This window comes from Chrysemys picta, chromosome 22 (assembly GCF_011386835.1).
Source record: "Chrysemys picta bellii isolate R12L10 chromosome 22, ASM1138683v2, whole genome shotgun sequence".
In the NCBI taxonomy this organism is placed as follows: domain Eukaryota; kingdom Metazoa; phylum Chordata; order Testudines; family Emydidae; genus Chrysemys; species Chrysemys picta.
In genome coordinates this window covers 13,815,956-13,842,923 of record NC_088812.1, presented here as the reverse complement: position 1 = coordinate 13,842,923, position 26,968 = coordinate 13,815,956, and the positions used below count along the sequence as shown (strand labels likewise).

At 60.5% G+C, this 26,968-nt stretch overlaps 1 protein-coding gene across 1 annotated transcript in view; it reads left to right on the top strand.

The window, feature by feature from the left end:
* The first annotated feature begins 183 nt into the window (after positions 1 to 183).
* R3HDM2 (R3H domain containing 2) overlaps positions 184 to 26,968 on the top strand; it is a 30,911-nt gene continuing 4,126 nt past the window's right edge. The window contains exons 1-14 of the mRNA XM_065576487.1: positions 184 to 228; positions 702 to 733; positions 834 to 887; positions 3,866 to 4,086; positions 6,806 to 6,960; positions 16,310 to 16,399; positions 17,430 to 17,672; positions 19,490 to 19,616; positions 20,869 to 21,104; positions 21,829 to 21,983; positions 22,337 to 22,437; positions 25,303 to 25,472; positions 25,632 to 25,776; positions 26,472 to 26,572. Of these exons, the coding sequence (XP_065432559.1) occupies positions 184 to 228; positions 702 to 733; positions 834 to 887; positions 3,866 to 4,086; positions 6,806 to 6,960; positions 16,310 to 16,399; positions 17,430 to 17,672; positions 19,490 to 19,616; positions 20,869 to 21,104; positions 21,829 to 21,983; positions 22,337 to 22,437; positions 25,303 to 25,472; positions 25,632 to 25,776; positions 26,472 to 26,572 (1,875 nt within the window). The remainder of the gene's footprint in view (positions 229 to 701; positions 734 to 833; positions 888 to 3,865; positions 4,087 to 6,805; positions 6,961 to 16,309; positions 16,400 to 17,429; positions 17,673 to 19,489; positions 19,617 to 20,868; positions 21,105 to 21,828; positions 21,984 to 22,336; positions 22,438 to 25,302; positions 25,473 to 25,631; positions 25,777 to 26,471; positions 26,573 to 26,968) is intronic.

Sequence of the window (26,968 nt, the reverse complement as noted above, 5' to 3'; positions counted from 1 at the left end):
TGGGCTTCTGGCCAAGTGGAGAGCAGGATACAGCGCTCCGGGAGCTAGCCAGTGCTACTGGCCGGTGGCCCGGGGGAGTCATTGTCTAGTGGCCCTCGGGAAACGACCGTGCAACCTCTGGCCGGTGGGGCTGCGTCTGAGCGGAGGGTAGGAAATCGAATGACTCCGCACGCAGCGTTCAGCATGCCTTGTCGGGCGCCACGTGTTGAACTCGGGCGACACTGCCAGGTGTGAGCCACTGACGTGCTAGAGACTGTGGGAACTATGAAAGCACTGCTGCGTTGCCTAGTGGTTGGAGCAGGGCCAGGGAGTGATCAGGTCTCCTGGGTTCTCTTCTGTGTGTGACGGGGAGCGAGTCCCTTCTTCTCTCCATGCTGTGTCAGCCGGTTTATAGACCAGCGCTCTCTAGCACTGGGGGTCTGTGAAGTGCTGGGGCATTGTGGGGAGGAAGGAGCTAGAAAAGGTACCTGATGCTCCGGGGATGGCCCTGGAATAAGACCCTAGACAGAAGTGCAATGTGTCCAGTGGCTTGGAGAGCCAGAGTAACTCAGGAGCGTGACGCAGCCCGATCCCAAGCCCAGCCCCTTCCAGCCCCCTCCGCGTTCAGACGCCCCTTTGTTTGTAATGTGCCAATGCTGCTGCCTTATCAGTTATTTTCCCTTTTCTTTTCCCCTCCTCGTCTCCACCCTGCCCGCCACTAGACTGGTCAGAACGGATATCTAAACGACAGCAGGTTAGTACCATCCAGCATGCTTCACGGCCACACCTGTAGCTTTCTCAGGGGAGGACACGGTAACCCTGTAACAATGCTTTTCTCTGATGTTAACCAACAGACTCTCCAAGGAAGGCTTTTCTTCTAGCTCTCACAAAAGGAGGCAGATTTTTAGGTACCTCTGTGTGGTTTCTTGCGTACGTTGTTCTGCAGCGTGAGCTCGCCCCATGCATGGCTGCTTGTGGAGTCCTTTGAGTCGTATCTTTTGCAACATCCGTTGTTTTTTTTTGTCTCCCAAACTAAATTGCTGCGGAGTGGTTTTTGCTGATTCATTCCAAACAAGGGCTGAAGGGTCACAGGGGAAGGAGGGGAGGCGAAAGGCTCCTAGGATCATAACACTTCACGAGCCACATGGTCCCACCTGCCTCTGACACCTGCATTCTCACGGTGATAAACCCCAGCTGTCTAAGCAGGGATCAAATTAGCATCTCATCACACATGCATCGGTGTTTCGTGGTGGTGGTGTTCGGGGGGGCTGAGCCCTGGCGGTACACGTTCCCCAGGCGTTGCTGCACAGAGCCCAGGGAATCCACTTCAGCCGCATTTTTGGTTGATTTCTTTTAACGGACGGACGGTTCCTTCTGATGAAAGGGGCCAGATTAAAACCCCTAAGGGCTCTGTGGACCTGCAGAGCAGACAGGCCAGGCCAGGGCTGTGAGCACTTGGTGCACCGGCCGGGCTGTTCCCCAGGTTTGAAGGGGGTAAGTGAACCAGGAACGTTTGGGAGCTGCTGGCCTAGGCAAACACAGAGCTACGTTTCCCCCAGCAGCCGGAGGGTGGCAGGAGCGGGTCTCTAGGCAACAGCTGAGTGTGCATGGCCCATTCGCACACTCCCCGGTCCCTGGGAGGCTGCAGGTGTGAGCCCAGCTTGTGACGGGGGCTTTTCAGAGAGGGGGGTACAAAGTTTCAGAAGGCCTAAGGACTTCGGGGCCTACGTCCTCAGTCCCGCAGGCCATGGCCCTTGTCTGCGGGGAGCTGGACTGACCTGGAGCTTGGTGGTTCTGTCGCCTGCTGTCATTCAGTGCCCGGCTCTGTCTTGCTCACTCCCCGTCGCCAGACCTCAGGGCCCCTTGGGCACGGAAGCTGAGCCCACCTGTCGTGCAGCGCCGCGGTGGCATCTCAGGCCGCTGTGCTTGCAGCATGCTCCAAGAAGCCGAACAGCCGCTTGGGATTAATCTTTATCCCCTCCCAAGTGGCGGTTCCTGTAATCTCGGCTTTCTGCCACCGCCATCGGGGCAGCGACGTTCCGGGAGGGGCTGGAGCATCAGGGCTGTGGGGGCAGCAGGGGAAAGGCAGGTCCCCGTGCTCCTTAATGTGCAAGGGTCCAATGAACCCTGGTGCCAGTTCAGCGTTTCAGAACGTTCTCTTCGTGCTGTTAATTAACCAATTCACTGCGAAGCGCTCGGTGCTAATGAATGCTCCCGGAGCTCGAGCTGTAGCGAGAGTAGCTGAGGGCGCGGCAGGAGACAGCACTGACGGGCAGTTGCTGTGCGGCAGGGTTCGGGCGTGGGCACTGCGGAATGGCTCAGGGTATTAGCAAGGGAGAATCTGGAACCTATCCACTGTAGGTCATCGGGGCCAGGCAGGGTCAGGTCTGGGATGGCTGGGCAGGTGTTCTCACCCGGCCAAAGGAATCGGGGGGATTGCGACAGAGGATTGAATGGAGACTCCCTCCTCCGTAGCTCCGAAAGGGCTCCCCTATCCCGAATGGGATGTGAGGGATGCCGATGGGGGGAGGGGAGGTGTTGGAAGCTCGTCCGGCCCCTGCCCGTGCTGTAATGGGACGGTTCAGCCGTTAGAAACCAAGCAACTCCGGTTCCCCGGCTGTCGGCCAAGCGAGGGCCGCGGAGGGCACCGGCTGTGGTGTCCAGAAGCTGTTTATACTTTGCTTAGCTGGTTATTTGCCCCCACTGTCCCCCCGCCAAGGTGCTGCGGCTTCACCAGTCCACCCCCTCTGCTGCAGACGTTGAGCTCCCGCTCGTACCAGTGGGTCACGTGCAATGTGCAGTGTCGCCCCATGGCTGGGAGCCGGGAAGCGGAGGTGGGCTCTGCTCCGGAGCCTGCATAGCCAAACACCAGGGCGGGGAGCAGCTGCAGCTTGGGGGGATCCCGATCAGCTGGAGCCGGTGTTCCGACGGGTGACACAACTCAATGAAAGCCCCGCCCCTCCCGCGGCATGGCCTCGTGGCACCCATTCATGCCCTCTTGGTTTTGCACAATTCCCCCTCTTTGCCTCTTGGGTCCGGGCTCCCAGCCCAGAGGCCGAGGTGATGCCCATTAGTTCAGCTCTGATTGTGCATCAGGGCGAGCCCGCAAAGCCCCTCTCTCCGGCCGGATGGCGTTTGTGACAATTCCCCAGAGACTGCTTCTGGTTCCGCTGCCCCACGCTGTCACACTCACATTCACGGTGACCCTTCCTCTGGGGGCAGGACGGCGGGAGTGCCCTGCTGCAGAGTGAAGGGGCATTGAGCTGGGGGGGGGGGGAGTTAGTGTACGTGGGAGCAGACCCCACGGGGGTCTAGGCCAGTGTCTGCCTCAGAAGGGGAGGGTCTGAGAGCTTGACCATTAGGGTATGTCTGCCCTGCAGCTGGAGCGAGGCTGCCGGCCCAGGCAGACAGGGCTGGACCGAGCACACTACAAATAGCGGTGTGGACGGAGCAGCACCAGCAGAGGTGGGCTTGAGCGTAGGTAGCCAGCCCGACCCTCCACCGGTGCCGTATCCACCCAGCTCTTTTCAGTGCACCAGCGGGAGTCTGTCTGCCCAGGCTCGCCCCCAGCTGCAGTGTAGACGTCCCCTTCAGCTCCTGGGGTGAGGAGGGGGTTAGCCGGGTGCATGGATCTCTGGCCAGAGCCAGCCCAGTCCTGCTCTCGGGGCGGCTTGTCAGCGGATCAGCGGGCTCTGGGCTGTTCGTTCCCAAGCAGCCGTGCGAGCGAGGCCATTGGGAAAGCCCCGGGGACTCCCGCAGCCCTGCACCACCCATTTCCCGTGTTTGGTGTCGGCGTGCCGGGCTCCGGAACACCTGCTGCCGCTCGCTCTCGTTCGTCTGCTCCCCTCTGCCGGGAGAGGACGTGTAACCGCTGTGGTCTCTGCAGGGGGAACCGGGACGCTCTGAACCGGGCCTCGGGCAGCCGTCAGAGCAGCACAGAGAGCGAGCTGAAGTCGCTGGAGCCCCGGCCGTGGAGCAGCACAGACTCGGACAGCTCCATCCGCAACCTGCGCCCGCCCGTCACTAAAGCCAGCAGCTTCAGCGGCATCTCCATCCTCACGCGAGGGGACAGCATCGGGACCAGCGCCAGCAGGACGGCCAGGCCAGGTACCGCTTTGCCAGAGCCGGGGCCCTGTCCCCAGGCCCACAGCACAGAGCTGGTGATTCCTGTGTTGTGCAATAGCAAGGTTGGGGAGGGCTAGTGCATCTCTGGGCAGCTACCAGACACTGGGGCCTTATCTAACATGTCACCCTGGGGGGACTGGAACTGGTGAGCTGGCCCAGCCACGTGTGTGTTCCCTGCGGTGCCACGCTCCCATCCCCTGGGCCTGCAGGTCCTGTGGCACCCATTCCTCCCCCTCCGCGGGCTCTCACTGCCGGAAAGGGACTTTGCCCAGGCAAGGCAAACCGTTCTGCGCTTTTCTTGCTCTCAGGGGGAAGGAGCCGATAATTAGCTGATCTCGTCAGACTTAACCTAACAGCAGGTCAGATGCTGCCAATTCTTAGAGAGCCACTAATCACAGGCTAGAGTTTCAGACGCACCATAACGGATTTCAACCCCCGTGCCTTGGTGAACAGGCCTGAACTGCCACTGGTCCCTGGCCCGGTGAGCGTGCCGGTTAAGGGCATTCCAGGGGCGTTACCAGCGCTCAGACTGGTTCCTTGTTAGAGAGACCAGCCGTATGTCAGGCAGAAAAAGCAGCGTGCTGAATTTCTAGGTGTCCTCAGGCGTTTTCAGTGGAGAAAGTTGCGGTTTCATCGTCACTTGAATGCGGTGGTGATGGCCGAGTAGCCACATGGCAACTGACAAAAACCTTAGTCAGCAGAGAATGAAATCCTGCTTCCCCCTTCACTGTAACGCTCCCTCCGAAGAGCTGAGTTTCGATTCGTTAGTTAGTTTAGGTTAGTGGAATTTTACATCGTTTGGCTTCATCGCAACAACTTGCTCCAGTGAAGGAGTAAAGAACTGACGTTAGAATCTGCCGGGTGTTATTTCAAAGCATAGACTGGCCTTTACAACGGAGCTTTTACCTTGTAACTCCAGGACTGGGCACATCCCATTGTGAGGCCAGGTTTTCTTAAAGTTTGGGGCTAGATTTTCACATGCCCAGCACCCACAACTGGGGCTAGATTTTCACATGCCCAGCACCCACAACTGGGGCTAGATTTTCACATGCCCAGCACCCACAACTGGGGCTAGATTTTCACATGCCCAGCACCCACAACTGGGGCTAGATTTTCACATGCCCAGCACCCACAACTGGGGCTAGATTTTCAAACGGTGGGAGCTGAGCTCGTTTGAAAATACGTGTGATTAGCGGCACGGCAGAGGGATCTGTTCTTGCTCTTTCTGATTGCAGGGAGCTGTGCGTACTCTTTCCCGCGGCTATCTCTTGGGTACGTGGTCTGATTTGGATTCAGACTTCATACATTGGCTAACCAATTGAAAGTACCATTTCTTCTTGCTCTGAAAAAAAGTAACTTGCAATTAAAGAAATCAACCTTCTCCAAACCTGCTACTGACAAATGAGTGGGCTTGCGAGGCCCATGCAGGGGTTAGGCAATTATTCTGTAGACTTACTCCTTTTTAAGTCAGGAAAATGTGCAGAAGAGGAGATTATTAAACTCTGCAGCATGTATCCCCGCCACATACCCACCCTGCTGCTTCCTGTAGTATGCAGAGCAAGTCACTTTCAATCATCCACGTATTAGCCCCGCTTAGAGCTGGGGCTCCAGTGAGGCGTACCTTTGTCCACACCTTTCTTCCCTCTCTTGTTCGTTTCTGATGATTGCCCATTGTTAGCTTCTTTATTTGTGAAGGGGATTGCCTTCCGTCTTCCCCTTCTGTGCAAGCACCTGCACAGTTCTCTGCTGAGGCCCCTCTCTGACCCAGTGCCAGAGGGAAAACGTTCCCCACGTTACGTGCACGTGATATTTTATCCCACCAAACGAACGCATCAAATTGCTGCTTTTTCTATAGTAACCACTTTGTGCTGTGGAGACCTCCAGCCAGCAGAGGTCGCTCCTGTTTACCCTGGCTCCTTCCCCAAGCTACGCAGGTGCATAGTTAAGGACCTCGCTCCTGGCTCTGGGCATGTTTTTGCACCCAGTAGGAGCAGGAGAGTTGGAATTGAACCAGATTCTGATGCCAGTAGGGTGACCAGATGGCCCGATTTTATAGGGACAGTCCCGATTTGTGGGTCTTTTTCTTATATACGCTCCTGTTACCCCCCCACCTCCTGTCCCGATTTTTCACACTTGCTATCAGGTCACCTTAGCTGCCAGGCAGAGCAAAATATTCGCATTAGCTCCCCCAAGTGTGCCAAGCACTTCACACGTGGAATGCGAGATCCCGGCCAAGCTGCGGTCAGACTAGTTCGCGAACAGACCAAAGGGGGCCAGGAAAGCACCATTTTGTAATGTAACTCATCAGTGCAGCGTTTGAGCACCATAGAAAGCTGTGAGTGCGTGCGCTGGGTGCGCCTACCCTGCGCTCCAGAGATGTACGTGGGCAGGGTCCCGGGCAGGGTTGCACTTGCGTGGCTAGCCCGGGGCTGCTAGTGGTAGCGAGCTAGCTTGCCTACGCGTGGCACCTCCTGCTTGCAGTGTGGACAGGGAGAGGGGAAGTGGCTCCTCGTCTGCCGGGATCTAGGAGCACGTTGGTCCCTGCACCGCTCCCAGAGCAGAAGCTTTCTCGGGGAAGGTTTCCATTTGGCAGACAGACGCAGATGTCTTTATATGGATGAATGAGCCCGGAGGAAACAGCCGGGGGCGGATGGGGACCGGCTCCTAGGTACCGACACTGCCTCTTCTCTCTCCATTCAAGGTCTGTCGCTAGCCTCGGAAGCGTGCAGCCAAGTCTCCACGTCCCAGCCTGGCCGAGGGAGCTTCTTGCCATGCACTGTGCAGCCGCAGCCGCACCAAGCACTTCCGCCCACTCCCCAGCAACAGCCGGCGATGAGTAATCACCTGATCTCCCCGGTGAGTCACAGCTCTGTCCCCTCGGGCTCCCTCCCTCCCGCCCGGCTCCGGAAGTGCAATAGTATTAGCGCTCCCAGCTCCAGAGGCTGAGAATCGGGCTTGGTTGGCAGCAGGTTGGCTCCAGGCTCCTGGTTGCAGATGTTTTTGGGGGGCTGCAGTTGCCTCGCTGTGTCTTAGGTCGGTAACGGGGCGCCTGCGGGGAAAGGCAGCCTGCGCCGCTGGTCCGGCCCCCGGATCGGGCCATCGAGTTTGACTTCTAAAGGGGCTTAGGTGCCCAAATTCCCTTGACTTTCAGTAAGTCAGGCCCCCAACGCCCATAGGCTCCTCAGGAGGGAGATGGAGTGTGCATTCTGGTTATATGGGCAGGGCTGTGATCTCCCAGCCAGAGGGGTCACTGCAGTGTTCTGTGGGCTGCACTGCCCAGCAATCCAGTGTCCGTTGTCCTGCCTGCCCTGGTGCTGCCGCTGGGGAACGTGCTGCCAGGCCTGTGGGCGCCTGGCCTCGTGGTAGGGAGGGTTCACGCCAGCCGGACGTTGGGTGTGGATGTAGGGCTCTGCCCTCCTGGTGTAGGTGGGCCCCCAGACCTCGCTGTGTTGCTTTGTCTCCGTGACTTTCCCGTGAGTCACGCCTGTAGAAGTCTCCCGAAGAGGGTAAGTGGAGCTGGTGTCCTGAGCTTTGTATCTGCAAAGTGCCGCCGGAGCCATCAGTCCTGCGCGTGCCCCGGGAAGCCCAGAGCGGGTAGGCAAGGCAGAGGGGAAAAAGCGACTTGCTGCAGGCCATAGAGTCAGTGTTGGGAGCCAGGATTCCAGGCCTGTGCTCCGAGCTGGCTCTCTGAAAGCTCTCCATCTGAAGACTCAGAATCCAGAGCCCTTCCCCTGCCGTGGAGTGGGAGCAGGGAGGTCCCCGGGTGAAATTTTCCCTTCTTAGCTTGAGCGTTTCCTTCCTTTGGAGCCCCGGACAGCCGTGCTCTGTGCTGGCACCAGCCTGGTGCTTTCCCCTCCTGAGAACGGGGTCTGAGATTGGCAAGGTTGAGCAGCGCAGCAGTGGGATCGGGGAACCTGGCAGCTGTTGTCTGACCTCAGGCCAGGCCGCTTGTCCTGTCCCTCTTAGCTCTTCCATGCAAACACCAGCGAAGGCTGCGCTGTGCCAGCCTGCCCGCACTGCCACCTGTCTGTGCCTCTGCAGGGCACATGGCATTGCCTGGCTCCTCGTTCCTGGCAGTAGGAATGCCCTGGAGCTCTGGCCATACCCCCTCCTCGGAGAATCGCACCTATGCTCAGCTGATGGCCTGAGTAGGCCGGGGCACAGAGAGCAACTTGCATCTGGCCTGCATGAAAACAAAGACTCATTTGCCAGCTCCCAGTTCCCCTGCGTGCTCGGACCTGCAGCCCCTCTGGAGGGACCGGCAGAAGCTGCTGCTTGTCTGAATTCTCCCGCCCTGCGATCCTGCAGCCGGTTAGCTTTTTCTCCCAGCTGCAGTCAGAGGGAGCAGGAGGTCTGGGATTGAGGCCTGGGGGTAGAGTTCGGTCTCCCGCCTTTTAAAAGGCCCAGGTTGTGAGGAAGTGGGACTGTTCTTAATGTTTCCTCTGAATACTGTGTGGGTGCCTCAGTTTCCCCTATGCATTTCTTAAGTCTCTAGGTGGTGGGGAAAGGCCAGTGCGCATAAATCACTGACACTCTGTCTCCCTGGCAACAAATGGCCAGGGCCCCTTCCCCCCCTGCAAGGTAATAGCTAAAGGTGAACAAAGAGATCAGGTGACCTCCTGACCCAGGAAAGAGACAAAGCCAAGAGGAGGAGGGGCTGGAGGGGGTTTTGAGAGTTGGAGCTACCTGGGGACTAGGCGTGAGAGCAGTCGTGGGTGTCTGGCTCTCTGAACCCCAGAATGGACCCGGCCAAGAGGTCCCGTTTACCGCTGTACCTACAAGCTCTGTTTTAGACCGTGTTCCTGTCATCTAATAAACCTCTGTTTGACTGGCTGGCTAAGAGTCACGTCTGACTGGGAAGTGGGGGGTGCAGAATCCTTTGGCTCCCCAGGACCCCGCCTGGGCGGACTCGTTGTGGGAAGCGCACGGAGGGGCATATGCTGAATGCTCCAAGGTCAGACCCAGGAGGTGAAGCCGTGTGAGCTTCTTGCCCTGAAGACAGTCTGCTCTGAGGGAGAGGAGGCTCCCCAAAGTCCTGACTGGCTTTGTGGGGAGCAGTTCCAGAGCATCGCCCGGGGACTCCGTGACAACTGGTGGTAGCAGTGGGATGTACGGCACCCCGTGAATGGCACTTCTTGCAGTAAGCGACTGGGGAGCAGTAAAACAGGGGGGGATGGTTTCAGGGGGCGATTAACCCCTAGGAGTGTGTGACCAGCGAGAAGGACTGTTGGAGTAACGGGGTCCCCCTGAGGACTGCAGCGAGCGGTCCCAGGGGCGGAGGAGTTTGAAGCTCGACCCTGGCAAAGAGGTGGTGACCACGAGAAGGGCTGGCACACTAGGGGTTCTTCCTGGAAATCGTGGGGGAGCTGAGAGCACACTGGCCTCTGAGTCCAAAGCAATTTGGGAACAGCGGAGTGATGGCCTATCACCATCTCCTTAAGAAGGACATCGTAATCCTGTGCAAAAAGAGAGGGTTACGCATTGGGAAGTTCACCAAGGCCCAGTTAATCGTGCAGCTGGAGGACGAGGACCGCTCTAAGGAGCAGATTCCTGACCCAGACAGGGCTACAAGAGGATCTGGGAGCAGCTGGAGCGGTAGCCAGGCATCCCCAAGAGTCTCTGGTCCCCAACCAGACGGGGGTCTTCACGATCGGATTCCCCATCAGGGATCGGAGATGGATGGGACTGGAGCTGAGTCCGAGAGAGCGAGAGGACCGTGAGAGAGAGCGAGCGCCCGAGGAAAAGCTGCAGGAGAAGCAGCGGCAGCATGGACTGGCGCTGGTGGAGCGGAGAAGCATAGGGGGCTCCCCAGGGGTGAGTGGGGATAGACCCTGGGCTGCCAGTTCCGCAGGGACCCTCGACACTAAATTGCTGCCCCTGGTTAAGGAAGGGGGTATGTGGATGCCCACCACACGGCCTTTGAGCAGGCTGGCGATTTGAACCAGGGGGACCCTGCAGAAAAGCCCCGGTATCTAGCTCCCTTGCTGGGTCCCAAGGCCGTAGATGCTGTCAGCCAGATGGGCGGGGTGGTGGACAGGCTCCCACTCCTGGTCCTGGCCTATATGTCTGTGTGGAGTCTCCTGGGCTCAGGCCCCTCGGACCCCCAGTGGGAGCGGAAGGTGGGGGTCAATGGGGAGACATGCCTGGGGTGGCGAGACCCTGGGACAGAGAGAACTGTTGTCGGGCCCCAGGTGGTGCAGCCTCAGATGCTGAGGGGCTGTGTGACCTGGGTGAAGGTCCCCAGGATGAAGGCCCTCGCCCTGCCTATGGCCCCGATCCCTGTGCAGACCCAGGAGGGGTCGGGCTGGCTGGCCATTGGGGTTCTCCAGGATATCGGCTGTGAGGTCCTGTTGGGGGGTGACTGTGTCTCTTTGGGACAAGATCCAGGCCTTGCCCCTGTAACGGCCGAGGCTTTGAATTTGAATCCCGCTAACCACTTGGCTAAGAGGGAAATGGTCAGTGAAAATGCAAATGACCTGGCTGGCAGGAGGGAGGGGCTGCTGGGCTCAGGATACCTGCCTACCTATAACCAGATCCCTGGGGCTGAGTGGGAGGGAGAGATGCTCCCCGCTCCCCTGCACACCGGAGAGGGGGCTCACGCTGGCTCTGATGCTGTGACCAGAGCAGAGAGCTGGCTGTCTGCCCCCACTGGGACAACAGGGATAGTGCTGGGCACGGTGGGAGCTGAGACCCCAGCTGAGTGGGGGGACACCAAGGCAGGGCAGGTCGGCTGCCAACCAGGTTTGCCTGGTCCAGACGTGCTGCTGGGAAGTGATTACACAGCAGGGAGGAAGCTACCAGGGACCAGGCTCAGAGGGGCTGTGACTCCAGGCCCAGCCAGCGAGAGGGAACAGGTCCCACTCCCTTCCCCAGCAGCTGAATTCCAGACCGAGCTGCAGAGGGATCCCTCCTTGGAGAAGCTGAGGGAACTTGCTGGCCACAGAGCTGCAAACCCCTTGGGGAAGGCTGCAGGGACAGAGTCCGGTGGGAGAAGGGATTCTTGTACCAGGAATGGGCTCCCCAAAGGGAAGTAGAACTGTGGGGAATCGGGAGGCAGCTGGTGGTGCCCCAGGAATCCACAGGGTTCTTCCCTTTCGAGCTGCTGTATGGGAGGAGAAGGGGGAAGACCCCTGGGTGGATCTCTTCCCTGAGGTGGGAGCCAATCTCCCCATCAGGTGTTCCCTGTTCAGAGTCACTGGGAAAGCAGCCCAGAACCTGGAGAGAGAGGTCAAGGACATGCTGGCTTTAGATGTGATCCAGCCGTTCAACAGCCCATGGGCCTCACCCGTGGGGCTGGTCCCCAAGGGAGACAGGATGATCTGGTTTTGTGGGGACTATCGGAAGCTTAAAGCCATCACAGTGTCCGATGCCTACCCCATGCCTAGGCCTGGGGAGAGTCTAGACAAGCTGAGGGGGCTGGAGGACTTGGCCCTGGCATACATGGATGACAGGTGTGTCTGTAGCCAGACCTGGGAGGAACGTGTGTCCCAGGTGACGAGGGTGCTGGGCTCCCTCAAGGAGGCAGGACTGACGGTAAAAGCCGAAAAGTGCAAGGTGGAGATGATCAGATTGGCCCATTCCCCAGACCAAGAAACCAGTCCAGGCCTTTATCAGGATGGCGGGGTGCTACCAGAGGTTTGTATCCCACGTTAGATCCCTAGCTGCCCCCATCCCTGAGCTAGGTGAGAGGGGTAAGCCAGACGAGGTGGTCTGGACCGAGCAGGGCCAGAGTTTCAGAGTAGCAGCCGTGTTAGTCTGTATCCGCAAAAAGAAGAACAGGAGGACTTGTGGCACCTTAGAGACTAACAAATTTATTAGAGCATAAGCTTTCGTGGACTACAGCCCACTTCTTCGGATGCATATAGAATGGAACATATATTGAGGAGATATATATACACACATACATAGAGCATAAACAGGTGGGAGTTGTCTTACCAACTCTGAGAGGCCAATTAATTAAGAGAAAACAAACTTTTGAAGTGATAATCAAGCTAGCCCAGTACAGACAGTTAGATAACAAGTGTGAGAATACTTACAGTATACAGAGGGCTCTCTGTATACTGAAGGAGGCTCTAATCCAGGGCCCGGTAAATCTGGTAAACCCAGACATTGCCAAGCCTTTTGCAGTGTTCACCAACGCCTCAGACGCAGGGCTGGGCACGGTGCTAATGCAAGCCGATGCGAAGGGCGGGAGACACCCCACCGGGTACCTGAGCAAGAAACGGCTGCCCTGGGAGCAGAACTATGCGGCCTCAGAGAAGAAATGCCCGGCCATGGGGCAGGCCCTTAGAAAGCTGCCGCTGTATAGTTTTGGGCGGCGTCACATGCAAGGGGCTGATGCCGAGCTGCTGGGGACAGAGACGCCTGTTCAGAGGGTGGCAAAGGTCAAGATGGGGGCTCTTAACCGAGAGCTCGAATTGCAGCCCTCCAAACTGGAGCGCTGGGAAAAGACCCAATCTCAGTTTAGACCCCAGGGGTATTGGGGTGGCAAAAGGGTACAGGCCGCATAAACCTTCCCACATGCAGCCTGCAAGCGCCATCAACCACAACAGACCCACGGGAGGATGTGAATCTGGAAGGTCCTGGTGTAACTCCCACCAAGGAATGGGAGAGATGATGGGGCATCCATGGGAACATTGGTGGGTTCGAACTTCCCAAGGTCACTGGCTAAAGTGACCTTGCTCAGTTCAGTCTCGAAGGGGGGAGAGATTTGACGAAGTGGGACTGTTCTTAATGTTTCCTCTGAATACTGTGTGGGTGCCTCAGTTTCCCCTATGCATTTCTTAAGTCTCTAGGTGGTGGGGAAAGGCCAGTGTGCATAAATCACTGACACTCTGTCTCCCTGGCAACAAATGGCCAGGGCCCCTTCCCCCCCTGCAAGGAAATAGCTAAAGGTGAACAAAGAGATCAGGTGACCTCCTGACCCAGGAAAGAGACAAAGCCGAGAAAAGGAGGGGCTGGAGGGGGTTTTGAGAGTTGGAGCTACCTGGGGACTAGGAGTGAGAGCAGACGTGGGTGTCTGGCTCTCTGAACCCCATAATGGACCCGGCCGAGAGGTCCCGTTCGCCGCTGTACCTACAAGTTCTGTTTTAGACCGTGTTCCTGTCATCTAATAAACCTCTGTTTTACTGGCTGGCTGAGAGTCACGTCTGACTGCGAAGTGGGGGGTGCAGAACCCTCTGGCTTCCCCAGGACCCCGCCTGGGCGGACTCGCTGTGGGAAGCGCACGGAGGGGCATATGCTGAATGTTCCCAGGAGAGACCCAGGAGGTGAAGCCGTGTGAGCTTCTTGCCCTGAAGACAGTCTGCTCCGAGGGAGAGGAGGCTCCCCAAAGTCCTGACTGGCTTTGTGGGGAGCAGTTCCAGAGCATCGCCCAGGGACTCCGTGACACAGGTTCATCTCCCTATCATTCTTGCCCATGGGATGCTCCACCAGCCAGGAGGGTCGGATGTGGACCCACGGCCCGTTAGAAAGCACCTCCGTTCTCGGAGTCTGCGGGAACCATGTCTCCGTGGCTGTCTCTTGCTGTAGTTCGTTGGCCACCCACCACCCCTAAATGATGAGGTGAGGGTCGGTGGCGGTGGTGGTAGCCGGTCCCAGGCGCTGGCAGGGGAGTGCTGCATTGTTGCCTGCATATGGTGCCGGCTTTCGCTCCCGCTTGCCGATCTCCGCTCCATTCTGAGTTCTCTGTGGATCGCTTCCAAAGCTGTGTTTCTCTACGGAGGGAGTCTGCTCAGTGTCCCCTTTCCTGCCCTCCCCATAGCAGGTTCCCCAAAGGAGCGAGGGGACAGTGTCCTGCGCAGGTCCATGGCTCCCCAGCCACTTCCCTGCTGTGTGCGTGACCATCCGGGGCTTACCAGAATGGTTTCAGTGCCACACGCTGGACTCGGGGTGCCCCCGGTGTGTGGATCTGCTCAGGAACCTACCTCCGGGGAATGGCTGGACATAGGCAAAGTGACACCTTGTCTGTGCTGGGAAACCTCCCCCGGGGGACTGGTGCTGCGGTGTCTGCCCAGTGGCAGGCAGTCGCGTGGGAATTGTAACCTCTCTTGGGACCAAGGTTTTGTTGCAGGGGAGTGTGGGAAGCTCCACGTTTGCCTTTCCACCCAGCTAAAAACCAGGATGGGGCCCTCCGCAGTAACCTCCGTGCTCCTCCCTCGCCGTGCCAGCCCAGGGAGTCTGCTGTCTGGTCACCCTCCTCCCAAGCAGTGAGACTGGTGGCAGGTCCTGTGAACGCCAGGGTTGGCCAGCCACGTCTCACTCGAGACTCCTCGTCTTCCATGTGGAGGTGGGCGCAGCTCTAGTACGGCCCCAGCCCTAGATCGCCGAGGCGCCTCTGCCCCTCGGCGGGTTGGTAAACAGCAGAACTCGCGCTGGGGAGCGGCAGGAGGGCACGAGCCGGAAGCTGCTTGTAAGATCAGAACAAACGGATAGAAACTGGCCACCAACAAATGTAGCTTGAAACTAGGGGAAGGTTTCGAACCGTCAGCGGAGTGACGCTCTGGAGCAGCCTGCCCAGGGGAGCAGTGGGGTCAGAAACCCTAACTGGCTTCGAGACTCAGCTTGGTTAGTCTATGGAGGGGGTGGTGTGATGGGACGGCCTACAATGGCATGTAGCCGCTCTGCGACTGCTAGCAGCAACTCTCTCCAACGACCAGAGACGGGACACTAGCTGGGGGCGGCTCTGAGTTACTCCGGAGAAGTCTTTCCCAGGTGTCTGGCTGGTGGGTCTTGCCCACATGCTCAGGGTCTAATTGGTCGTCATATTTGGGGTCGGGAAGGACTTTTCCCCCGGGTCAGGTTGACAGAGACCCTGGGGGGGTTTCGCCTTCCCCTGCCGCGTGGGGCACGGGGTCACTTCCACCCTGAGTCCTAGCCATGTAGACCGGCTGATCCGGATTGAATCAGAAAACAGTTGACGGTGTGTGTGCAGTCAGTGCCTCCTCCGGACGGTTCGCCCGCCAGAACTCAGTGCGAATGAAACCCCTCGGTGTAGACAAGGCTGGAGACTGTCTGCGTGGTGCGTGGCTGGCTCCCCGCCCGACCTCGCCCTTATCCAGGAGGAGTCGGCGCTGATCCAAGGCTTGCCGGGAGAGTCTGTCTGCGGGTTGGGGGGTGGGTGTTAGCCCCCAGCGGGAATCGCTTGAGAAAGCAGCTCAGCAGAACCGCAGAGGCCAAGCAGGGCAACTTCACCCACCGCTTCCACACACACCCCTCGCGCCCCCAGGCAGCTGTAACTCACCAGGGGTGGCGTGGTGCCAGGCTGGGGTTCAGAGCTGTCCGAGCTTCACGACACAACTGAATGGAAGGCAGCAGATGTGGCTTGGAATGGCAGGGGCCTTGGGGTGCGGACCTGCTCCAGCTGCCCCAAAAGTTGCGGGGAGCCTTGCTTCTCACACAACCCCTCCCAAAATGGCCAGTACGGGGCTGTTCCCACCAGCGGTGGTTGATTTCCCCATTGCTTTGTCCGAGATCTGGTGGGAGTTTGGGCGTGAGCCGCAGGGTGTTGGCAAAGGCTTTGGAGGTGCAGTGTGGCCAAGTCTTGCCGTGTCATCGCATGTCTCGGCTAAAGCCTCAGCTCCCGGAGTCCTGTGATTACAGGAGAATTGTGGCCCTGAAAAGCTTGGAACCAGGAGGTGACTGGGAAGAACCCGGCACTTCCCGGGGGTTGAATTCTCATGGGTTTGTAGCTGATCTCATGCCAGGTTGGGTCACGTGGGGTAAGCAGCGTTAAACTACAGTGTGGTCAGTGATGAGAAAAATCTGCCCAAATCCAAGAGCCGTCGGGCAGCTGAACAGTCCCTGAAAGGCACCGTGGCTGAAATGGGGGTGGGGGGCATGAGGGGAGTGCGGGATCTCTGTCCCTCTGCGCCCAGCAATGGTGGCTGCGTGGGGGTGGAGCTTCTGAAGGAGCAGAAAGCGTCGTGGTTTGTATGAGGGGGTGAGAGCTGCCCCCACCCCCGTTCCTCTTCCCCCCCCATTCCAGCCCCCCACAGAGATAGGCTTCCCTAGCTCCCCAGAGCATCCATTTCTTTTTCACGGTGCTATGAAAAACCATAGCTCTCTGCAGCCCCGTTCGCCGCCTCGGCGCGCGCCTCTGTGTGTCTGGAATGAGCTCGGATGACTAACCTTGCCCTTCCTTCTTTCTCTCCCTCCCCCATGCCCCCCCACCTCTCTCTTCTCTCCCCTTCTCCGCTGGTCTCAGCCGGTCCCAGCTCTGCAACCTGTTCAGTACTCTGCCAGCTCCTGTCCCCAGGTCCTCCTGCCCGTGTCTCCGCCCCAGCAGTACAACATGGTATAACCCGTGTCTGTCCCGTGTGTGCCGTGTCTGTGTTGTGCGAGCTTTGCTAACCTGGGCTGTTCTGCAGGGCCCGACTCTCCGGGAGGGGGCTAGCGCCAGGGCAGGCGGGCGGAGGGGCAGGGTTGCTGTGGAGTTGCAGGCAGTAACCCCGGTGGCTTGTGTTAAACGTGCCTTGAGAAGCAGGTGTGGACTCCCAGCCGGCGCCAGACTGACCATGCCCACCCCCGTCCCATCGCCCAGAGCTTTGGCCCCAGGACCCCCGGCCTTCGGTGGTCGTGCTGTGGCCCATTCATCCCCTGGAGCTGTCTCGCAGGGCGTGCTGGAGGGGGTGGACACACTCCCTTACGCAGCGGTGAGCAGATGGCGCTCGAGCTGACAGCGAGGGAAAGAGGACGGAGGGGCTGCACCAGCATTTGGGGGTCATTTTGCAAACACCTGATGTCTGGATTCCCAAAGCAGCCAGCGGGTGCTGCCTATTAAGCTACTGACTGGCTGCACAAGCAGCATCGGACCCGTGCCCAGTCGCCTCGGTCCACTCGCTCCGGTCCTGTCCCCGTTGGTCTTTGCAGGTGCTCGGCTGGGACCGGTTCTGGATGCAGCGTTGCAGGCTGCGAGCAGCAGCGACCAGCTGCCCTTTGGCTCTGCAGTGCGCGGCGTTCGCCTGGAGCGGGCTGGGACTGCCAGGGCAAAATGCGGGGAGGGGTGTGAACTTTAGGGCAGGCCCCGAGGCCGTAAGAACCAGGGGGAAAGGCTGGCTGGCCCAGCACGGGGGGAACCACGTTACCCTGTATTTAGTGACTCCATCCTCCCAACCCCTGACACAGCCCCCCCGGCTCCTTGCTTCCAGCCCCGAAGGCTGTTTCCTGGCCAGGCAGACGTGATCTGCCCAAGCGCCATGCTCACGACTCCAGGCTTCTCCCGAGGCAGCTCGGGGAGGGGGGGGAGACGCTTCTCGTCCTCGCTGTTGGCATGACCCAGAGACACCGTTGCCCATGCTCTGTTCTCCTTCTCCCTCCGCCTGCAGGCCGAAGAGCTCAGCTCCCCCTTTGGGCAGATCAGCCTCAGCCGTCAAGGCTCCACAGAAGCTCCGGACCCATCCTCGGCCATGTTCCAGCCGCCCCTCATCTCCCAGCACCCTCAGCAGACGGGATTCATCATGGCATCCCCGGGACAGCCCATCCCTGCCTCCAGCTACTCCACCTCGGGACACACGGCCCCCGCTCAGCAAGTCCTGCAGCCCCAGGGCTACCTGCAGCCTCCCCAGCAAGTAAGGAGCAGGGGCTGGGACCATGTGCGTGGCCTGGGGCGAGGCAAGTGCCAAGTGTTGGGGTGAAGGGGGGGGCACCCCCTGGGAACGGAGCGTCTAGTTCACGTTGGGACTCAGCCTGCACCCTTTGCGCTGGCTACCAGAGGTATTGCAGTGACACAGATGGGCCTGAGTCACTGATCAGCGCTGCAGACACCCCAGAAAGAGACGGTCCCTGCCCCACAGCGCTCGCTGTCTTGGGGTCTGCACGGGAAGGCTAGACCAGTAGGAATCACGGTCTGAATGTGACCTCCTATTGTCTCCCAGGGGGACGTTCTCGGGCCAGGTCTGCACTACAGACCTCTGCTGGCACAGCCGTTGTTCAGGGCTGGGGTGAGCTCTTTGCCAGCAAAGCCCCAGCGCAGACCCAGTTATGCTAGCAAAACCGCGCTTTTGCCAGGAGAGCTAATTTCACTCCCGGGGCTGGAATAAGCTATCCGCTGTGTCCACACTTGGGGTGCTTTGCCGGGATAGCATAGACCCGGCCGTACTCCGGAATGTGAGGGGCCTTTTCTGGGTTTAGTTCATGTCCCTTGGGAAGGGGGTTAAGCTAAACCGGAAACCCCCACTTTTACTCCCAAATAAAAGTGTCTGCCGGCGAATTCTAACTTCACCATAACCAGTCAAGCTTTCGAGAAAAGGCCAAGCCCTAAAGAGAGGTCTACAGGTGCTTGCATGGGCTACAAAAATTTTGGTGACGGGCTCTTGTATCTAGTTCTAACGTGACCCAACAGCTGGAAGTTGAATCCTGGCACATTCAGACTGGAAATAGTCATTTTGCCCAGTGATGGGAATGAACCATCGGAACAACTTGCCGAGGGCTGTGGTGGGTTTTAAATCAAGAGCCATGGGTGGTTTTCCACCAGAACAGCTGTAGTTCAACCAGGAATTCTTTCGGGAAAGTCCCAGAGCTTCTGTTATCAGGAGGTGGGACTAGCTCATGAAAGACGAGAGACCTTGGGGTGGAGCATAAGAAAAGACACTGGTCAGCGTCCATTGGGAAGGGGATTCTCCTTCACTTCCTGTCCTACGTTCTTGCCCAGCGTGGTGCTGTGCCGTGTATCACCCCCAGAGATGGCTGCAATCTGAGGGGGGGCGGTGGCGGGATCCCTGCGTCCAGGTCAGAGAAAATCCCAGGTACTCCTGGGCTCTTGAACCTAGCAGAGGAAGGTGGAACGCGAACCGGCGGCTGGAAAGTGGAACCAGCCTCGTTCCGGTTGGCAGAAAGGCCCCACTGTTTAGCACTCTTGGAAGCGACGTCCAAGGGGAGCGGTCGGGTCTCCCCCTCTGGATGGCTGGAAGATGCTTTAGTCGAACACGTTGCACAGGGTCACTGGGTGACGTGCTGGCCTGTGATCTATACGCTGCTGCTCTAACGGGCTCGTCTAGCCGTACGCTCTAGAGATCTATAAAGAAAGCGCGTAAGGCCCCGGTCCTGCAGCTTGTCCCCACGTCGGTAGGGTTCCAAAGTGCTGCCATTGGAGCCCGGCGTGGGTGGGAGTTGGGACCTCCTAAACCCGGGCTCGCAGCAAGAGACCAACTAATGTATCCCGTGCTGTGCTGGTGTGAATCCAAAGCCCCTCCCCTCTTCCCCCCATGCCCATCACAGGCTGCAGCCCTGACTCTGGGTCTCGGCCCCGTGAGCTCACAGGGTGGGGGCTCGTTCCTCTCTAGCAGCAGCCCCAGCGTGGTCCTGTGGGGGCTGGCCGGGGGCTCCGTTTGCTCACCCGTTACTCGGAGCGGCTCCATTTATCCACAGACTTTCTCTGTTCTGTTAGATTCAGGTTTCCTACTACCCGCCCGGGCAGTATCCAAACTCCAGCCAGCAATACAGACCTCTCAGTCACCCGGTGGCCTACAGCCCCCAGCGCAATCAGCAGCTCCCGCAGCCTTCACAACAGCCTGGTAAGGGGCTCGGGCAGGGAGCAGGCCGGGGCTGGGCGGGGGTGGGGGGTCTGAGCTGTTTCCACCCGATGACAGATTCATAGGGCTGGTGCTCCCCAGGCCTTGTCTATCTGCCCACTCGCCGCGGTTACTCTTAACTTGCTCCAAACTGTTTCTCTGGGCTAGAGACGGCGGCACAGCAAAGCCTCCTTCTCGCTGCCTGGCCACTGGGGTTTGTTCACACACTCGGGGTCCCACCACCAGGCAGATTGGGGGTTGGGCAGGAATTTCCCCCCAGCTCGGATTGGCAAGGGGAGCGGGGGGCGGTTCCGGCAGTGTGGGGTGCAGGTGCTCGGCTGGAATTTCTTGGCAAGTCTCACCTGTCCAATTCCCTGTGATGTCCATGGCCTCGGGCATTGGTGGTACCTGGGTACCCTGTTCTTAGCCTTGGGCTCACAGCTTAGTTCCTGGGGGGCTGAAATGTGTTCGTCTGACTAAACTCTTTGGCTTTGTCAGGAGTCCAGGGGGTGTGCTATGCAGGAGGTCAGACGGGCGAGCGAATGGTCCTGTCTGCCTTTAAGGCTGTGAAACCAGGAGGCGTTTCTACCCCTGTCTCAGCCCAGAAGCCTCGTGTCCCGTCTCCCCGCTCCCACCCCCGCCGGCGTTTCACCTTTAGTTTTGGTGTTTATTACCTGAGTGCAGGAAAGAACTTTCAACCCTGTTTGTTAATGCATGAGAAGAACACTTAGAACTGGCTGAGTTTTCCATCCAGCCTGCGGGACTCTCTGCCACAAGATATCATGGAGGGCAAGAGCTTTTAAAACCTCTCCTGCTCGGGCATAAACCAACTGGAACAGGCGGTGTGACCTAGTGGGCAGAGCACTGGACTGGGAGTCCGGAGCCCTGGGTTCTATTCCCAGCTCCGTCACAGACCAGCCGGGTGTTTGTGGGCAAGTCGCAGCCCCTCCCTGTGCCTCAGTTTCCCCATCTGTAGAATGGGGAGAATAATACTGACTCCCTTTGTAACGTGCGCTGAGAGCCGCTGATGGAGAGGGCTAGAGAACAGCTAGGGATACTGGGGGTGGGTGAGGTTGGAACTCTCTCCAGCGGCGGGGTAGAAATACTGTAGTGCCTGTCGTAGGGGTCCGTCCTGCTCGCCGGTTTGTGCCACGCGGCATCCTCGCTGCAGAGCCTTTCCTGGCTGCAGCTGGGTGCGGGGCGTGAACGCGACCGAAGGGACCCGTGCTTACATCCCGCCCCTGTCCCACAGCAGGTTTGCAGCCAATGATGTCCAACCAGCAGCAGACGTTCCAGGGCATGCTGGGAGTCCAGCCGTCCCAGACCCCCGGCCTCCTCACCAATCAGAGGAGCAACATGGGGAGCCAGATGCAAAGCATGCTGGGAGTCCAGCAGTCGCAGACCTCCAGTCTCCTCAGCAATCAAAGAGGCAACATGGGAAACCAGATGCAAGGCCTGATGGTCCAGTACACGGCACTGCCCTCGTACCAGGTGGGTAGCAGGGTGTCGCTCAGAGGACGCGGGACACAACTCCGGGGCCGACGCCAGCCCAGCTGAGATAAGGCTGCTGGACGCCAGCATCAGCCTGGGCTCACAGGCGAGGGAACCCCCCTGCGTGTCGCTCCCGGCACTCCCACATGCCGCCCCAAGAGCCAGCCCGGCCAGGCCGGTGTGTGAGCCCTGACGTCTGAGCGCTGCCCCCGCGCCAGTTTCCAGGGTAACCGGGTATTAATAGTCACAGCGGGAGCAGCTAAATTCGTCTAGCTCCTGAAATAATCCGGAGCAGGGGGTGTGAACTGGAGGCCGGGCACATAATGCGGGCTGCACAGACGGGGTCTCCCAGAAGCCTGCTCCCCCTGCCTTGCTTCTAATACCCACGGGTGTTTTCATTCCCCGGCGGTGGCGTGAACCCGGCACTCCCTCCCCGTGCTGGGCAGGGGGAGAGGCCGCGGCGCCCGCCCCCTTGACGCGTGTGCGAAAGGCCCTGACGCTGGGGGCTTGGGGGTGTGGGCAGAGCCAGTCCCAGACCAGAATGCCCTGGGCTCTCTGTCCGCACGTCCCCAGCAATGGGCCTTCCACCCCTTCCCTAGCGAGGCTGCCCCCAGCCTGGTGTGGACTCTCTCGCGTTCCTCCTTTGCTTCTGGTCACGCCCCGGGTGGGAGCGCCACCTCCTCCAGTGCCGCTCCCCATGGCTCCCCTCCCCTTCTCGGCGCAGGTCCCGGTGGCTAGCGAGTCGCAGGGGGTGGTCCAGCAGCCGTTCCAGCAGCCGGTGCTGGTGTCCGCCAGCCAGTCGGTTCAGGGAGGGCTGCAGTCCAGCGGGATGCCGGTCTATTACAGTGTCATCCCCACGGCCCAGCAGAACGGCACCAGGTAAGGGCAGCGGCGTCTCCGGCCCGCCTCTGCTCGGAGAGCTGCGGGGGCAGCTCAGCGCGCTCTGCACGCGGGGGGTGGTTGCTGGCCGAGCTGGCCTTGGTCAAAGGGGAGAGTAGCAGCAAAGCGGGGGGCAGTGGGGGGTGACCAGGGCGCACTTAGGGGGCTGCGTTTGGCCTCTCTGCAACGGTCCTGTGAGACAGGAGCCAGCCCAGGGAGGGCTGCCCCGAGTCCCCGTGCGTCTGCAGTGCGGGGAGGTGGCCCAGCCCGTGTTGGGGAGAAGCTGCCACTCAAAGGCGGGGTCTGGGGAAATGCAGCTCTGATGCCTCACCGCAGCTCTCTCCTCCCGGCAGCCCCTCGGTCGGGTACCTGCAGCCTCCCGGCTCCGAGCAGTATCAGATGCCCCAGTCTCCCTCGCCCTGCAGCCCACCACAGATGCAGCAGCAGTATTCGGGTAAGGAGCGACCGCCCGTTCCCTGGCTCACCCTGCCCCCTGCTGGGCACTGGGAAGTACCCTGGCATCGTAGCCCAGGAGGGGCTGGCTCTCTGGGGGGGTTGGTAAGGCACCGCTGAGTTCCCCCCCCCCCCCTCGACCCAGGCCAACGGAAGCGGTTGGTGGCTTCTGTGGACTGAGTCGGGTGGGTCTCAGCCCAGTTCCACGCCCCCCGCGGTCATCAGCAGACACGCCAAGGCCGGGCTGGGGCCAGGCAGAGCCTGGTGTGGGGCAGCCTGGCCACCCAGCGTCTCCGCTGGCTGCTCCACACCAGGGCTGTGTACGGAAATCGAGGGAGAGACGAGGTGGCTCAGTGTTCGGACGCTCTGGGATGGACGGAGCATTTGCCTGGAGAACGAGGCCCTGGGGGGCGGGGGGTCCTGCTCTGCTCGCACAGCCCAGCTCTGGGCCTCCCCCACGGTGGCTGGGAGTGGTGCCCGGGGGCCTTGCTGCGCTGTCCGAGGCCAGTGGCCCCGTCCATGGGCTAGCCAGGCCTTTCAGCCAGGGCCAACCGGGCTCTTCCTGGCCTTGTGTTGGCTGGGCCTCGCGTGCCATCTGCTGGGAGCACCAGGTATTGCAGCAGGCTCTGGGCCTCGACAGCCTTGAGTTGTCTGGAATCAAGCTTTTAAAATTGTGGTGACAGCCAGGGGGCTGGGAGCCAGGACTCCTGGGTTCTATCCCCAGCTCTGGGGGGGGAGTGGGGGCTAGCGGGTTAGAGCAGGGGGGGCTGGGAGCCAGGACTCCTGGGTCCTATCCCCAGCTCTGGAGGAGAGAGGGGGCTAGCGGGTTAGAGCAGGGGGGGCTGGGAGCCAGGACTCCTGGGTCCTATCCCCAGCTCTGGAGGAGAGAGGGGGCTAGCGAGTTAGAGCAGGGGGGGCTGGGAGCCAGGACTCCTGGGTTCTATCCCCAGTTCTAGGGGGGAGTGGGGGCTAGCGGGGTAGAGCAGGGCGGGCTGGGAGCCAGGACTCCTGGGTTCTATCCCCAACTCTGGGAGGGGTGTGGGGGCCAGTGGTTAGAGGGGGGACTTGGTTCTCACCTTGGCTACCACACATGCTGTGTGACTCACAAGGAGCCTGTCAGTGAAATGGGATGAAGTGTGCTGTGTGGTTGTGGGGTGTGCAAAGCCTTGTGGATGGGGAGAGGGCAGAGCGGTGGGGGTGGGGGTGAGGGGCAGCAATCCCACAGGCTCCATTGGGTTTCTGCTGGGGATGTTGAACTGGGCCCCTGGTGCACATCTGGGGGGCAGCAGGCCATGCAGGAGGGGCAGGTGCTGGGGGAGGTGCCAGACGGGCACGCGGGAGGTACGAGGGAATGCGTCTCTAGGCTCCCTGGGGGAGGGTGCCGGGGTTTTCACACCAACACCTCTTTATCGCCGACTGGCGTTAGCCACGCTCGGGCTTCCTGGCATTGCGAGCTGGCGGCCAGGATGGATCAGCGAGAGCAGGAGTGCCCCTGCAGCAGCTGCGTGGCCCGTGATGTCACCCTTCCCCTCTCCAGCTGGCTGGGGGGAGGAGGGGGTCAGCAGCCAGGTCAAGGCCACCCCAGCTATGGCCGCCTTTCTCGAGCTGCCCCCTCCTCCCTCCGGCGGCTGGAGCAGGATTTAGCGCTGGTCAATTTCCCTCATCCTCCTGCCAGCACCGAGGGAGCAAACACGGCCCCACCCGGCTCTGCCCTGGTCCCGTCCCAGCGCGGCGCAACCCCCGGTGTCATTAGCCGGCCGGGCCAGGCCTCAGAGAGCCCGTGAGCTGCTCCCAGGGCAGGGCAGCTGCAGCTGCCGACCCTGGGAGCCAAGAGCCCGGCTGGGCTGGAGGCAGGTTCCAGGTGCCGCTAGCCCCACTAGGCTGCACTGCCTCGCCTGAGGAGCAAGGCTGGGGCTGGGGGAAGAGAGGAGGTCGGGGGGACGGAGCTGCCCCAGCCAGCCCAGGGGAGCTGAGCCGTTGGTGGCCAGGCCAGGGCACTGCATTGCTCTCAGGGGAGCCTGGCATGGTCTGGGTTAGGCAAGGAACACTCCCTGGAGCCACCCGCCCTGCAGGGTCACCCAAGTGCAGGCTGGGGCCCCGGGAGCTCCTGGTTTTCACTGCGGGTGGGCACAGCAGGAGTGCTGGGGGTGCAGTGCCAGGCATAGAGAGTGGAGGAATAGGGGTGCTGTGCCAGACGCAGGGGAGCATGGGGATGCATTGCTAAGCATGGGGAGAGGATTGGAGTGCAAAGCCAGTCACAGGGGTGCAGTGCCAGCCACCAGGGGGATGAGGTGCAGTGCCAGGCACAGGGAAGGATTGGGGTGCAGTGCCAGACATGGAGATGCAGTGCCAGGCACAGGGAAGGATTGGGATGGAGGTGCAGTGCCAGGCACAGGGAAGGATTGGGGTGCAGTGCCAGGCATGGAGAAGCAGTGCCAGGCACAGGGAAGGATTGGGGTGCAGTGCCAGGCATGGAGGTGCAGTGCCAGGCACAGGGACGGATTGGGGTGCAGTGCCAGGCATGGATATGCAGTGCCAGGCACAGGGAAGGATTAGAGTGCAGTGCTAGGCATGGAGATGCAGTGCCAGGCACAGGGAAGGATTGGGGTGCAGTTCCAGGCACGGAGGTGCAGTGCCAGGCACAGGGAAGGATTGGGGTGCAGTGCCAGGCACCAGGGGGATGGGGTGCAGTGCCAGGCATGGGGATGGGGTGCGGTGCCCGGCACGGTGACCCCGGAAAGCCCCTGCACCAGGTGGAGGTTTCTGTAGCCAGGGGAGCGCCCCTCGCCTGGCTGGGGGCAGGGGGTACCAGTCCCAGGTTGTGAGCCTGGGAGCTCCCGTCCCAGCCGCCGTCTCCTCTTGGCAGGGGTGTCTCCGTCGGGGCCCGGCGTGGTCGTGATGCAGCTGAACGTGCCCAGCGGCCCCCAGCCCCCGCAGAACCCTCCCGTGGTGCAGTGGAGCCACTGTAAATACTATGGCCTCGACCAGCGGGGGCAGAAGCCGGGGGAGCTGTACAACCCAGACACCAGTGCCCAGGTACAGGGCAGGGGGGGGCCCAGGCACTAGCCCACTGCCGGGGGGGCTGGGGGTTGGATTCAGCCCCTTGCAGAGAGCCAGCTCAGCACGTCCCCTTGGGGTGGGGATAGGGGGCTCGGGGCCCGATCCGTGCGTCTAACCCTTTTCCCCCGTCTCCAGGCCAGCACCCAGCTAACCAGCCCCATCACGTCCCCCACTCAGTCCCCGACGCCGTCTCCCGTGACCAACCTCAACAGCGTCTGCACAGGGCTCAGTCCGCTTCCGGTCCTCACGCAGTTCCCCCGGCCCGTGGGCCCAGCACAAGGTGAGACGGGCTGCGGGGAGCGTTTGAACCAGAAAGCCTCTGCAGTGAAACTGGCCAAGCTCAGAGCTCGACGGGGCCCGGGCCCAAGGCATGGGGTGGGATTGACAGGGTGCATTGTGGGAGTTTGCATCCGAACAGTGGGCCCTTGGCCCGGTCCCCTGGGGAGGCGCCAGTGGCCAGAGAGTGAACTCTGACCTGCCGAGGCAGCCTTCGAACCTGCAGAGCCGTGGCTGGGTAGAGCCTGGCGCTCCAGGGGGCGGAGGCTGGCTCCCCACAGGGCGGGGCCAGCTGTTTCAGAGGGCGGAGCCTGGCTCCCCATGGGGCAGGACCAGCAGTTGCAGGGGGCGGGGCCTGGCTCCCCATGGGGCGGAGCCTGGCTCCCCATGGGGCGGGGCCTGGCTCCCCACAGGGCAGGGCCAGCTGTTGCAGGGGGCGGGGCTTGCTGGCCAGCTGTTACAGGACCCACCAGATGGGTTATTTCCATAGCGTGGGTTGCCTCCACTGCCACGTCCTCCCCACCTCTCCAGCCTGGGCCGGTGAGACCGGTGCCCGGAGAGGAGGCCTCGCCCCCAGCTCACGGGCACGACTGCGGCAGAGCAGACGTGCACATCCCTGGCAGGACTGTCTCCTGTGGGGTTCCACAGCGCTGCAGCCCCCCGCCCCAGCACCCCCAAACCTCTGCTTCTGCTTTCCAGGCGACGGGCGCTACTCTCTACTGGGCCAGCCACTGCAGTACAATCTCTCCATCTGCCCTCCTCCTCTGCTGCCCAGCCAGTCCAACTACAGCGCGCACCAGGTAGGGGGACTGCGGCCGCCAGCCCAGAGGCAGACTGGGGCCCCCCACCACCGCCAGTGTTCCTCCTGCCCCCCGACTTCGTATGGCAGCGTTGCCATTGCCGGGGCTGGAGATCGGGAGGAGTGGAGGGGCTTGTGAACGGTCTTCCCTGTTCGGATTCGAGGGCTCTTTGGGGGACGCAGAGATGCGGGGGCTCCCAAAGAGGAAGCTGCTCCCTCAGCGCTTTAATACAATCCCTACGGGTCTGTCTGCGGCACTAGCCCACCCTCGGTGCCAAGGCTCACTGGCCTGGCGTCGCCGATGCTGTAGCCAGAATTGGACGGGGAAGCCAGACCTGAGTCCCCAGGTGGAAAACAGGAGATGTTTGTCATTGCCTGTGGTTTTTCCACAAAAAAC